Below are 14,179 nucleotides of genomic sequence, written 5' to 3'. Positions count from 1 at the left end.
ATTGCTGGAAGCCCTGTAAGACTTCCTATTACTCTGCTTTTCAGAGAGGGAGCTACAGCCCTCCTCCGTTGCAAGGTTTTGTTATAGTCTGGCTCTGACCTTCCTTCCTATGGCCTGTGCTGCGCCGGCCTGGCCTCCCTCTCTTCGAGATGCTGGCAATCCCTTCTGGTAGACTTCCTCACCCCCACCTCCTGTGTCTACCCCTCGTCATTCTCTGTCTACCACATTCTTCTGAAAAACAGTTTGGACCAATTACTCTCCCTTAAAAACTTTCCTTGTTCTTACTGGCTGTGAAAATGGCCCCCAGTTAGACTGTCCCTTTGAATCCGCTGCCGCTTCTCCTAGCCCGTGGGAACACAGGAGCGGTTGCCAGTTTGTCTTCAGGGAAGGCCACGCAGCTCCTCAGGGGGCTCCAATATGGAGCCAGGGTTGATGACCACCTGCTGGCCTTGGAGATGACCTTCAACCCCCTCAGAGTTGTACCCCAGGCCTCTCACTATCACCAGCTCCCTATCACCTTCTGCTAAATCTGGCATTTACTCTGCCTGACTCTTCCTCACCCTGAAATGCTTGCACAAAAACCTCTAGGAAGCCTTTCCTGATTTTTCTCAAGTACAAGTCTTCACTCGCCTTCACAGAGAGACTCTACCATCTCTTTTGTCACTTAGCCCTTACATTATAATGACCAGTTTGAGCATCTTTCTCTTCCTCTCCACTAGGAAACACTTGAGTCCACCAATCCAGTCACTGCCAAATTAAAACTCAAATCTAGATCTCATACCTTATTTTCAGTTATACTCCAATGTAACCAAAATGAACATTTCCTTATCCCATCGCCCTTAGAAAATTTACTAGTGAATGAAAAGAGCTATCCTGGGATATCTCTGGCCTTGACTCGTGCCACTTCAATATAAGAGTCAAACAAATAGTGAACACATAAGACCATATGAAAATGGTTCTATGGAGAGTTGGTGGGCCACACTCTCACTGCTTTACAGAAGCCTATGTGCCAACCAAGTTTGGTAAGATAATTTGTCATCTCTGAATTTTTTAAAGTCAGGAAAGATACTACTGCACAGAATTCACTATTCTGGGAGTGGATGTAGGTACCATTTGCAGGAATGTATTGTAGGCTGTAATTTGTTCAGTCCTTACAACAATCTGATGAGGTAAGAGTGTTTTTTTTTTCTTTTTCAGAAGTAAATAGTTGAGGATCAGAGATATTAAATATTGTGCCCTGAGTCACACAGCTATTAAGTAGCAGAACCAGGATTCAAACCAAGAAACAACAACAAATTTGGAATTCTTTCCAATGCATCACACAGCCTAAAGAAACTGTAAAGGTGTTTTGTTAGTCTTAAAAGAAGTAACTGTGCTTCATAAGTATCAGTCACCAAACTGAGGTTTCATAAGCAAAGAATTCTGAAGGACCCTCATCAGAGCATTATTTTGCTGTATAGAAATAAAGGATTCATTCATAGCACGTAACATAGAGTTCTCTGGTCCTCTTACCTGATCATATTTTTGTGACACCTCTTTCCTTCTATTTTTATTTTTACTCTAGTCTCTAGATTATGAACAAGTACAAAGCATGCAACTTGGTATCGCCGTCAAAAACAAAGCTGAATTTCACCAATCCGTAATCTCTCAATATCAAGTCCAGTCAACCCCACTTATAGTTGAAGTAATAAATGTGAGGGAAGGAATTACATTCCGTCCTTCTTCCAAGACATTTATTGTCCGAAAGGGCGTAAGTAGTAGACAGTTGATCAATTATGTCCTGGGAACCTATCAAGCCATTGATGAAGACACTGGCGAAGTTGCCTCATTTGTCAGGTGAGAATAATTTAATATCTCATTATTCCTTGATGAAGTTTCTCTTAATTTTATTGAAGTATAGTTGGTTTACAATGTTGTGTTCATTTCTTATGTACAGTAAAGTGACTAAGTTATACAGATATAATCTTTTTCATATTCTCCATTTCAGTTTATCACAGGATATTGAATATAATTTCCTGGGCTGGACAGTAGGATCTTGCTGTTTACCTTGACTAGTTTTAACTTATAAACTACTGCAAAATAATATCTAAACTACTCTATGCCAAGAATGTAAAGAGATACAATGGTAACCAACTCAAGGACCTATATAACTCAAGAAGAGATGTGCTATGAGCTAAGGTAGCAAAAACATAAGTGAAAATGGAAGTGAAGAATGACAGCCTGTCTAGTGAGATCTAGAAAAAGTGTCATGCAAACTTTCAGTTGAGCCTTCAAAAAGTAGAATTTCACCAGAAGACCATGGTGTAGTCAGACATAGAACAGTACCTACAAAGCATGGTGCCTAAAATAATAAAACACCATGAAAAGTTGCTGCTATAGTATAAAGAACAAGGACACAGTTATTTTACTGAGCAGAGCAGAAAATTTAAAACCCAGGCTAACATATTCTTAAGGCTTATGAAATACTCCTTGTCTATGCTAATATGTTAATTTTCTGCTGCTTTTTAAAAAGCATATTTCAGAGTCTTATGAAAATACATTAAATATAAGTCATTTTCATTAAATAGGTAACATTCCATGTTTGAAAAAAAACTTACTGTTTTCTGTTACAAAACAGATATGTCTTGGGACGTAATGATGGTGGTTTGCTAACGATTGATTCAAAAACTGCTGAAATCAAATTTGTCAAAAACATTGATCGAGACGTCACTTTCATAGTTAACAAGACAATCACAGCTGAGGTTCTGGCCATAGATGGTAAGAAAAAAATATTATTCCAATTGGCATTTCTTTATGAATAGATGCTTTTGATTACTAACACATTACCTTTATCACTGCATGCATATGTGCTAAGTCACTTCAGTCGTGTCCAACTCTTTGCAACCCCATGAACTGTAGCCCACCAGGCTCCTCTGTCCATGAAATTTCCCAGGCAAGAATCCTGGAGTGGGTTGCCATTTCCTTCTCCAAGGGATCATCCTGACCCAGGGATCGAAACTGCGCCTCCTGAGTAGCAGGCAGATTCTTTACCACTGAGACACCAGGGAAGAACCTTTATCACTAGATAAAGTTGATTACCTTAGGGGCCTTGGGTCTTAAGTCTGAGGTGGCTAAATCTAGGCAACGACTGAGCATCCTAGGTTCTCAATGGAGTTCGCTGGACCAGTGAATTCTGGGTTTAGTCCTACTGCTTGCTGTGGTTGGCGCAAGAATTTCTTGATTTGAGAATGTGGACAAAGATTGATACAGAAAGCCTATCAGGGAAGCTCAGCTCAAATGTGAGGTGCCTTTGTGAGTTACTTACACACAGAGTGACTTACTTACACACAGAGTGAGTTACTTACAGAGACTTATATGCTTATATCACAGAACAGGAAAAATCTTCTGAAAAATCTTCTAAATGAAGCACCTGGTCAAAGCACATTGACTATGTGCTTCTCTAAGTGTAAAATTAATTTATACTCAAGGCAATCTCAGCAAACATGAAAATAAAATAAAAAATCATATTATCTGGAAAAACAGAAAAAAGCACTAAGGGAAACAACAGAAGTAATTCTTAATCCCATCACTGAGAGATCTTATATCTTGGGTAATAAAAATAAATCATAGTTTATTCCAAATATTTTGGCTCAAGCTTTAAAAGCAGAAATCTTCCACATAGTCTGGGCTCATGCACTAGAATATATTTAATAAACCTATTATTTTTATGTTGATTTCATTTATAATCAGTGGAATTTATCACCTTAAAGGTCTTGGTTCCAATAACTTTGAATTAATAGCTGATGCTACTAATTAAGGTGGCTCAGAGGTGAAAAATCCACCTGCTAATGCAGGATTCCACCTGTGGGTCGGGAAGATCCCCGGGAGAAGGAAATGGCAACCCACTCCAGTATTCTTGCCTGGAGAATCCCATGGAGAGAGGAGCCTTGTGGGCTACAGTCCAAGGGGTCACAAAGAGTCAGACATGACTTAGTGACTGAACAACAACAACAAGCTACTAATTAAAGACAGCAGCCAAGCTGATAATTAGATTTCCTTTTAACAAGGTACAGAAATTGGGTGACATCTTTTTATTTGCAGGAATAACAGACACAATTTCACGAGTACACACACTAATCTGGTGCACATGAGATAATTTTTTTCTAATATTTATTTATTTACTTCTGGTTGCACTGGGTCTTCTTTGCTGTACTCAGGCTTTCTCTAGTTGCAGCAAGCAGGGGCTACTCTCTAGCTGCGGTGCACGGGATTTTCATTGTGGTGGCTTCCCTTGTTGCGGAGCACAGGCTCTCAGCTTCAGTAGTTGTAGCATGAGGGCTCAGTAGTTGCAACTCACAGGCACTAGAGCACAAGCTTAGTAGTTGAGGTGCACGGGCTCAGTTACTCCACAGCAATGTGGTGTCTTCCTCGACCAGTGATCAAACCCATGTCCCCTGCGCTGCCAGGTGGATTCTTATCCACTTGTGCCACTAGAGAAGTCCATGCATGTGAGAGAAATTTTATGGGCTTATTTCTTTATTTTGCACAACTTGCTCTGGATAGTTCTCTAACTCTAAAATGTTATTCTTATAGAAAACACTGGTAAAACTTCTACAGGCACCATAATTGTCTATGTACCTGATTTTAATGAAAATTGTCCAACAATTGCCCTGGAAAAGGAAGTAGTCTGTAGTTCATCACCTTCCGTGGTTGTCAGAGCTTCACCACTGCAAAGGGATAAATATGCTGGCCCCTATGAATTTTCGGTGGAAGGGCAAAGCGTAAAACTTCCAGTTGCATGGAGTATCTCAGGAACAGATGGTGAGTAATTGTAAAGCTGCTTCCACAAATGAAAACTGCTGCTTCTTCATATTTCCAGAAGGTTAAGAGGGAGTCCATTTGGGAGCAGGTCCTTTCCAAGAGTAATTTTAAAAATTCTTTGCAATGAAGATGATGTCCTATCCTCATGAATTTCCTCTGTCTTCAGAAAAGGAACAATATAAGATATTCAGTTCAGTTCAGTCACTCAGTCATGTCCGACTCTTTGCGACCCCATGAGTTGCAGCATGCCAGGTGTCCCTGTCCATCACCAACTCCCAGAGTTCACTCAAACTCATGTCCAATTTTAAAAATTCTTTGCAATGAAGATGACGTCCTATCCTCATGAATTTCCTCTGTCTTCAGAAAAGGAACAATATAAGATATTAGCACTATTTAAAATTTTCTGTTTTTCTCATATTGGATATTTTTATATTTTCAATTTTTTATCTGTATCTCCTCAGTAGACCAAAATAAATAAATAATGAAAAGATTACAGTCAGGCACCTATTTTACTGCTGAGCTGTTTAGATTTCTAAATACATAAACTTTTCCTAACTGGCCAGGCTGTCAGCAGACATGAAATACTGGAGGGGTCAGCCTGCTCAAGGTTGCCCCTAGTCTGTAACTAGTCAGGAATCTTGAAAGCACGGTAGGCTGAAATTCTCAAACTCATAAGCCAATGGGCAAGAGTTAATCCATCCTTACTTTTCTCCTAACTTTTATCATGCTAATTTCACATTTCCTATGTTTTCCAGGAATCTCATAGAAAAAGCCATTAGACATAATAAGAATCTTCTCTCTTTTTAGATTTCATAGTGACCAGCAGGGCTTCCCAGGTGGCTCAGTGGTAAAGAACCTGCCTGCCAAGCAGAAGACACAGGTTCAATCCCTGGGTCGGGAAGATCCCCTGGAGAAGTAAATGGTAACCTACTCCAGTATTCTTGCTTGGGAAATGGTATGAACTGTAGGCCACCAGGCTTCTCTGTTGCAAAGGAGCTGGACATGACTTAGCGACTGAAAAACAACAAAAGTGACCATCGGGCCACTTCAAGTCCTTTGTAAATGAATCGCTTGCTCTTTTCTGAAATAATGTATACCCAACTGAACCCCAACAGCCCTCATAACTGCTCCAGTCTCACCCTACTATTTGTAACAGTGATGTGTCAATTGTGGCCCTATTCATCCAAAACAAGAAGTAGTTTTAAGAGCCAGAGTCACCTTGTCCTACCGCTGATGTGTTTGACGGTTCCCCTACAGCTACGTCCGCACTCCTCACAGCCCCACAGCCAGTCTCTCCCGGAGTGTACAGAATCTCCGTCGTGGTCACGGACAGTGAGGGGAGGCGGTGCGAGACACCAGAGAGCTTGACCCTGGAAGTCTGCCAGTGTGACTACAGGGACATCTGTCGAAATGCGCCTCCGACCAGCAGCCCTCATACAATTAGAGAGGGGTCTCGGATGGGGGCTGCCGCCATCGGCCTGCTATTCCTCGGCCTTTTGCTGCTGCTGCGTGAGTATGCCACGGGGATGGTAGCATGTGCACGGATAAAGCATCTCTGCAGTTGTTTTAGAGGCAGAGCTCACAGGGTGAGGTGGGGGCGGGGGGTGCACAGACATTTTCAGGAAGAACCAGAAATGCTTAAAGTTAACATGTGACTTGCCAACAATCTATATTTATAATACAGCAGAGCAGGTCATGTATGTTAGACATATAGATACCAGCACCAGAGAATCAAAGAAAGCACAGACAGTCTACACACTGCCTGTAGTGTTCACGGTCAAAATAATGACTTTATCCAAGATCGCAGCACTTTCTAAAATGTCTATTCCCTCTACAAGTCTCATGAAATTCTAAAATACAATAGAATCCTGACCAAAAAAATTTAGGAAAAATTCTAAGATAGCATAAGCTTTGAGCTTTACAATGCATATAAATATATCGCACTTTGAGAAGTTGTTGCTTCACCCAGAATTTCCTCAAAACAGCTTTTCACCTGAAAATACACTCCTTTAAGGCTCAAACTTAACATGATGAAGTTTACTGAACACATTAGGGGAATTTACATACATGTAATTTTTCTCTTTCTTTTTTATGTTTTTAAATTATGAAAGTATGATAACACATTTACAGGAGAGAGTTGGAGAAGACAAAGTTATTTGTATTTAGATACATATGTTTCTGTTATAGTTCCACTACATATAATTATTTTTTAAGTAGGTAAATGAAGATTTTTAGAGTTGCAATATCAAGCTCTCAAAAACTAACAAAATGTACAGAAATGAAGAAGGATAGAGTAGACCTGAAAAGCACTAGGAACCAATTCAACATAATTAAGATTCATACAATTTTCACACAATAGTAGGATACAACAAATTCTATTCAAGTTCCCATAGGCTATAAACTAGGAGACACTGGACCATACCCAGGGATATAAGACAAGTTCCATTCCGAGAGGGAGACTTGCTGAGAATATCTGAATAAAAGACCAACATGATTTTATTTGTATTTTAGAAAGATAACACTGACAGCAGTGTGTACTGCAAATTTAAAAGGGAAGAACAGTTAGGAGGTTATTGTAATATTATAGCTCACATGGGATGATGGAGGCCAGGCTTTGAGCCACGGCATAAGACTGGAAAGGAACGAGTATGTATGCGAGGCACAGTTGGAGTAAATGGAGAAGATCTGGAGATCTATTCTAATGGATAGAATGAATGCATGAGAAGTCCAGATGAACCACTGAATTCAGTTGCTACTGAAACCATTAAATGAAATTGAAAATATCAGACGAAGTGCAGATAAGTAGGGTGGCAACCATAAATCTGATTTTGAAATGTTGAATTTTGAGGTACAGATATATCCTCTAGGCTACTATGCATTTGAGATTGTAGCTCAGGATGGCAGTCAGAGGAAATATACTGTGATATTCCCACAGTCATATTTGCTTCATGTGATCCTACCATTTGCAAAAGATCATATCCTGAATTTTGTGGACAGAACATACACATGTTTCTGTGGAAACACAGTCAACACTTTGAAAAACTTTCTCTGGATGCGTATATAAAAATCGAATACATATTGTACATACAATGATCAACAAGACTTCTAAAAGACTGTTATACTCATCTAAAAATACTGACCATACATATATATATATATTCATCACTTTTCAAAACGAATTTGCCCACTTAAAATATTCAACTCTTCCCATACATTTAATTAAGTCACAGAATTGAGGATGGCAATAAAGAAAGCCTTTAAAGGTATCATTTATATGAACATTATGTTAAATTCTGAGAAAATGTGCTTTGTCAACTTATTTTATTTTATATACTTGGGCTAATTTTTTCATCATATATTTACATACATACATACATATATATATATATATATATGTAACTGACCTAATTTGTATAACTGATGTATCTCATTCAAACAATACTGGGGAGTCCTCATGGCACTCAATACCATCCTTTATCTTCATCAACTCATAATCCTCACAACAACCTATGATACTATATATCCTCCCATTCTTAGGATAGTTAATGGAGGCAAGAAAAGATGATTTAATTGTCCAGCTGGTGAATGGTGAAGCCAAAATTCAAACCCTAGAAGACTGACTCCAGAGACTATATACTCTTAAACCCCTCACTAAGCTGCCAGTAAGTGAAAGAATTCAGACTAGGATTTAGCGTCTTCCTTCTGCAGGGCAGGACTTCCCTCATAGCTCAGTCACTAAAGAATCTGCCTGCAATGCAGGAGACCCAGGTTAGATTCTTGGGTCGGGAAGATCCTCTAGAGAAGGAAATGGCAAACCACTCCAGTATACTTGTCTGGAGAATCCCATGGACAGAGGAGCCTAGCAGGCTACAGTCCATGGGATCACAAGAATCAGACACAAACGCAGTCGGACACAAACATCCAGCAAGCAGAGCAGAGGTGGAGGTGGGGTCATCAACCTCCCTGCCTAGGAAGTGTTTCATTTCTTTCTTGGCCTATTAGCCTGAGAATGATGCTAATCTTTATTGCCAAGATGTGACCTATCTGCACAGAGAGAATGATAACTATCCAGGCAGGAAGGCCCCTCCAAGCTAAGGATTCCTAAGTCACCATTAAGAGTGTAATGATATTAGATCATCAGTTGCAGAGGGAGTTTGTAGGTTAATGGCTGTTCTATAAAGAGATGTTTAGAGACCAGATTACCATATCATTATGATGCCCACCTAAAATCTTGACTATTCAGGTGTGTATTCACCCCACATCGTATACTGAGCTTCAATATGTACAAATAAAAGCGATCATAATAAAAATATAGAAAATAATTGAGGAAATGAATGACCACTTTTATCATTCATCAAACAGTGCCTCTTTTAAGAAAATATATAGGTCACAAGAATGATCTGTCTCCTTCAGTTTCATAATTTTGTGAAATTTTAGTATGCTTAGTTTATAAAATTTTACCTTGTGGAAATTAATCTCACTTTCTATTAGATTTTCCATAAGCATTAAAGATACTGTATTTCTCTGTAATGTTTCCAACAATTGCCCTGTCAAGTCATTTCCAAGTGATTCAAATGTTCTGATATTTTGTTTTCCTTCATACTAGTGGCTCTCCTCCTGCTGCTGACCTGTGACTGTGGGGCAGGTCCTATTGGGGGAGTGACCGGTGGATTTGTCCCAGTGCCGGATGGTTCAGAAGGAACAATTCACCCGTGGGGAATCGAAGGAGCCCAACCTGAAGACAAGGTGAAGATCCACTTTATAAAACATTGACTTCACTCATACAGAGCAAAATTCAATTTACATGCTAGATAGAAAAGGGGGTAATGGGGTATAAAAAATAAGACTCCTGACCATCAAGGACCATCAAGTGCTGAAATGAACAGAGCCTTTTAGGACCTTAGCTCTTCAGATGTCACATCATAAAAATGGTTACTCCTGCAAGAATTTGGAATTCTTGTAATGTCTCCATTTAAAAGGGAGCATATTTCACTTATATTGGTGAAATCTGGTTAATTTTTAAATATATTTTTTGCACATTGTTTGTAGGAAATCACAAATATCTCTGTGCCACCTATAACTGCCAATGGAGTTGATTTCATGGAGAATTCTGGTAAGTCAACATCAAATTTATTTCTGAAAGGAACAATGGGTTAAATAAGAAATATTAAAAACTAAGAAATGTTCTAAATTCTCTCCTTAATAATTTGTGCACATACTGAGATATTACCACTGAAACAGGGTTTCAATGAATCGGTTTACTCTTAGTATAGCAGTCTATTTTGTGACCTAGTTCTGACTTCAATAAGTTCATTTGTCTACTGATATCACCATTTTTACTAGCAGATTTGTTATATTTCTCCAAACTTCAGTAAACTGAAGTATAGCTCTCTGATAGTTGATTACTAATTTTTTAAAAAGTTAAGGATTTTACATATACAGAAAAATGTAAAGGAGAATATAAAACACACTATGTACCCACCATCCAACTCTGCCTCTTAACACTGGTGATATCTGCAGTTAAAGTGCTGTGTGTGCCCATCCTAGATCTTGTTGCCCTTCTCTCTTCCCCAGAACAGGAACCTGATTTCAATTCAATAACAAATTCTTGTATTTAATCACGGGTTTCCCTGGTGGCTCAGTGGTAAAGAATCTGCTTGCCAATGCTGGAGATGGGAGTTTGATCCCTGGGTCAGGAAGATCCCCTGGAGCAGGAAATGGCAACCCACTCAGTATTCTTACCTGGAAAATCCTATGGACAGAGGAGCCTGGTGGACTACAGTCCATGGGATCACGAATTGGACACAACTGAGCAACTAAACAACAACAATATTTAATCGTAATGGGACAAGGATCGCTTGTGTTGTCATATAGGTGAAATTATTTATTTCTTTAGTTTACCAAATGACTATTTCATTCATCTTATCTCAGTATCACACTAAGGTGTAAACTAGAACAAGAAGCATGCTAAGTTGCTTCAGTTCAGTTCAGTTCAGTTCAGTCCCTCAGTCATGTCCGACTCTTTGCGACCCCATGAATTGCAGCACGCCAGGCCTCCCTGCCCATCACCAACTCCCAGAGTTCACTCAAACTCACGTCCATCGAGTCAGTGATGCCATCCAGCCATCTCATCTTCTGTCGTCCCCTTCTCCTCCTGCCCTCAATCCTTCCCAGCATCAGAATCTTTTCCAATGAGTCAACTCTTTGCATGAGGTGGCCAAAGTATTGGAGTTTCAACTTTAGCATCATTCCTTCCAAAGAAATCCCAGGGCTGATCTCCTTCAGAATGGACTGGTTGGATCTCCTTGCAGTCCAAGGGACTCTCAAGAGTCTTCTCCAACACCACAGTTCAAAAGCATCAATTCTTCGGCGCTCAGCCTTCTTCACAGTCCAACTCTCACATCCATACATGACCAATACAGGAAAACCATAGCCTTGACTAGACGGACCTTAGTCGGCAAAGTAATGTCTCTGCTTTTGAATATACTATCTAGGTTGGTCATAACTTTTCTTCCAAGGAGTAAGCGTCTTTTAATTTCATGGCTGCAAGCACCATCTGCAGTGATTTTGGAGCCCCCAAAAATAAACTCTGACACTATTTCCACTGTTTCCCCATCTATTTCCCATGAAGTGACAGGACAGGATGCCATGATCTTCATTTTCTGAATGTTGAGCTTTAAGCCAACTTTTTCGCTCTCCTCTTTCACTTTCATCAAGAGGCTTTTTAGTTCCTCTTCACTTTCTGCCATAAGGGTGGTGTCATCTGCATATCTGAGGTTATTGATATTTCTCCCGGAAATCTTGATTCCAGCTTGTGTTTCTTCCAGTTCAGCGTTTCTCATGATGTACTCTGCATATAAGTTAAATAAGCAGAGTGACAAAAGCCTTGATGCACTCCTTTTCCTGTTTGGAACCAGTCTGTTGTTCCATGTCCAGTTCTAACTGTTGCTTCCTCACCTGCATACAGATTTCTCAAGAGGCAGGTCAGGTGGTCTGGTATTCCCACCTCTCTCAGAATTTTCCACAGTTTATTGTGATCCACACAGTCAAAGGCTTTGGCATAGTCAATAAAGCAGAAATAGATGTTTTTCTGGAACTCTTGCTTTTCCATGATCCAGCGGATGTTGGCAATTTGATCTCTGGTTCCTCTGCCTTTTCTAAAACCAGCTTGAACATCAGGGAGTTCACGGTTCACATATTGTTGCAGCCTGGCTTGGAGAATTTTGAGCATTACTTTACTAGTATGTGAGATGAGTGCAAATGTGCAGTAGTTGCTTCAGTCGAACACAAATCCCCTATGTCTCCTGCATTGGCAGGCACATTCTTTATCACTAGCATTACCTGGGAAGCCTACAGAACAATAAGATCTAATGCCTAATATTCAAATTGTTCTTAATTCCATGCTTAGCAATAGATTGTTTTTAAATGTCCAGCCTGAAAAATCTACATAAGATCGCCCCCAAAATGTAACTATCTGTCTTTATCAGCTACCTTAATCCTTATTTGCTTCTCCCATTACATCACAAAAACAATATTTTGAATTCTCTAGGAAAAACAGCTATCCATGAAAATGCAGAGTAAAGGTAACAGGCAGAATAGTCACAGCTCATTAAATTTTCATCAGGCACTAAGACACCTAATTAGCATTGGCTAATTTGCATGATTACATTATGTATGTCTCCTCTTTGGTTTCCATATTGAGCCAGTATGACAGCTAAATTACAACTTCTTTTTTCCTGAAAACAAGCATCACATTAGAAGCCTTCCATGGCTGTGTGCTGAATGTTTCATTTATATTTTTCCATTTCTGGCTGTTGTCACTGAAAATCTTTTTTATTTTTTTAATTGATATGTTTTCAGAAACAATACCTCTCTGAAAACAATACCCTCTGTTACTCCCTCACCTCCTCTGTTACTCTCATATTACAGACTGTGGGGCGTTCTTCTCACCTTGAGTCATAAAATTGTATTTTCTCCCACATGCTGGCTTTACTTGGCATGTGCTCTTGGATATCAAAGATCAGTAAAAAACAGAACAAAACAAATCACATCATGAGATGTTACAGCACTTTCTCCCCTGTTTTTAGAAGTCTGTACAAATACATATGCTGGAGGGACGGTGGTAGAAGGAGCTTCAGGAATGGAACTGACCACCAGGCTTGGAGCAGCTGCAGGATCTGGGGGTGCTGCAGGGTTCGGAGCAACCGCTGGTCTGAGCAACTTTTCCATGGGGCAGTCTGGGACGATGAGAACAAGGCATTCCACGGGAGGAACCAACAAGGACTTTGGGGAAGGGGCGATAAACATGAAATTCCTGGACTCCTACTTTTCTCAGGTAATCTGATGGAAAACTCTGTGGCTTTGTTGTCTTGTTTACATTAGAGAGCTTTCTACTTGACTGAACTTCGGTTTTGCACTTCGGTTCTTTCGCAGCTTTTTAAGACAAGAAAAAAGAGGTAAAGGCTCCTTGTTAAAAATAACAAGGATAACCTAAGGTGGCTGCCAAAATCCGGCTACTGGTCAAAAGAAAGAAGGGATGGGTAGACACAAAATGAGAGAACATGGCACCTCATTCCTCCCACTGAGATAACAGCAAAAAACAAAACCCTTTGCTTTTCAGATCAGCGGCATCCTCTTTAGACATACAAAGCAGTTATTTCTCATTTCCTGTACCATAAAGTATGTCAGAATACATCGGCATACATTTTTCCAAGAGGGTTATTGTATTCTTCACATTGTCAAGGAGTCCATGTCCAAAAGTGCTGAAGAAACATTAATGACCCAAACATAAAAAGGGAAACAAGGGATGCGGTCCAAGATGAGGCAAAGTGTCAGGAAGCAGAGAATCTACAAAGGGACAGGGGTGTAAGGACAGAGAGGACGCTGGGAAGTGGGTAGCTTGCCTCCTGGTTGGTGCATCACTAGAATGGATCTCACCTACACCTTTGCTATCAGAGCTGTAAGTGATGGCATTTGGCCTGGTGGCCAAGCAGATGAAGGCTGACACAGTGTTTGAGGACAGACTGACAGGAAGGATCAGACTCCCAGTTAGGGGTCAGACTCTCACAAGGGTTACAGTGTCTTGGCCAAGGCCCCAGGCTGGTGAGAGCTGCCTCAGATGGTGAGGAAGCCTGCACCCTGCCCCACACAATGACCTGCAGTAACCCAAGCACACACAGGGATCTTCACAGATGGCCCAGCAAATAACCTCCAGGCTCCGCACACTTGCTCTGTTTGGCTAAGTCCATGTCAGTGCAAATCTTAAAACTCAAGAGTTCAAATATGAGCCTACAACAGACTCAAGTTTGAAGAAATATCAATTTCATCATTCTCCAAACACAGATAACTTCTGTAACAAGATTGCTGATATGGAGTATGA

The 14,179-nt window shown here is 40.2% G+C and overlaps 2 protein-coding genes across 3 annotated transcripts in view; one reads left to right on the top strand and one right to left on the bottom strand.

Moving 5' to 3' along the window:
* DSC1 (desmocollin 1) overlaps positions 1–14,179 on the bottom strand; it is a 357,493-nt gene that overhangs the window by 324,345 nt on the left and 18,969 nt on the right. The gene's annotated exons all lie outside the window — the stretch shown is intronic.
* The window catches only part of DSG3 (desmoglein 3), a 34,111-nt gene that overhangs the window by 16,702 nt on the left and 3,230 nt on the right, over positions 1–14,179 (top strand). Inside the window, exons 9-15 of one of the 2 annotated variants that reach the window (XM_012103431.4) lie at positions 1,565–1,836; positions 2,618–2,757; positions 4,573–4,800; positions 6,058–6,309; positions 9,407–9,546; positions 9,850–9,913; positions 12,891–13,135. In XM_012103431.4, the coding sequence (XP_011958821.1) occupies positions 1,565–1,836; positions 2,618–2,757; positions 4,573–4,800; positions 6,058–6,309; positions 9,407–9,546; positions 9,850–9,913; positions 12,891–13,135 (1,341 nt within the window). Of the gene's footprint in view, positions 1–1,564; positions 1,837–2,617; positions 2,758–4,572; positions 4,801–6,057; positions 6,310–9,406; positions 9,547–9,849; positions 9,914–12,887; positions 13,136–14,179 lie in introns of both variants that reach the window. The other variant, XM_027960744.2, reaches the window with a different exon arrangement.

Source organism: Ovis aries, chromosome 23 (assembly GCF_016772045.2).
Source record: "Ovis aries strain OAR_USU_Benz2616 breed Rambouillet chromosome 23, ARS-UI_Ramb_v3.0, whole genome shotgun sequence".
Taxonomy (NCBI): Eukaryota; Metazoa; Chordata; class Mammalia; order Artiodactyla; family Bovidae; genus Ovis; species Ovis aries.
Note: the sequence above shows the minus strand (reverse complement) of the source record. Positions and strands in the feature narration are given on the sequence as shown.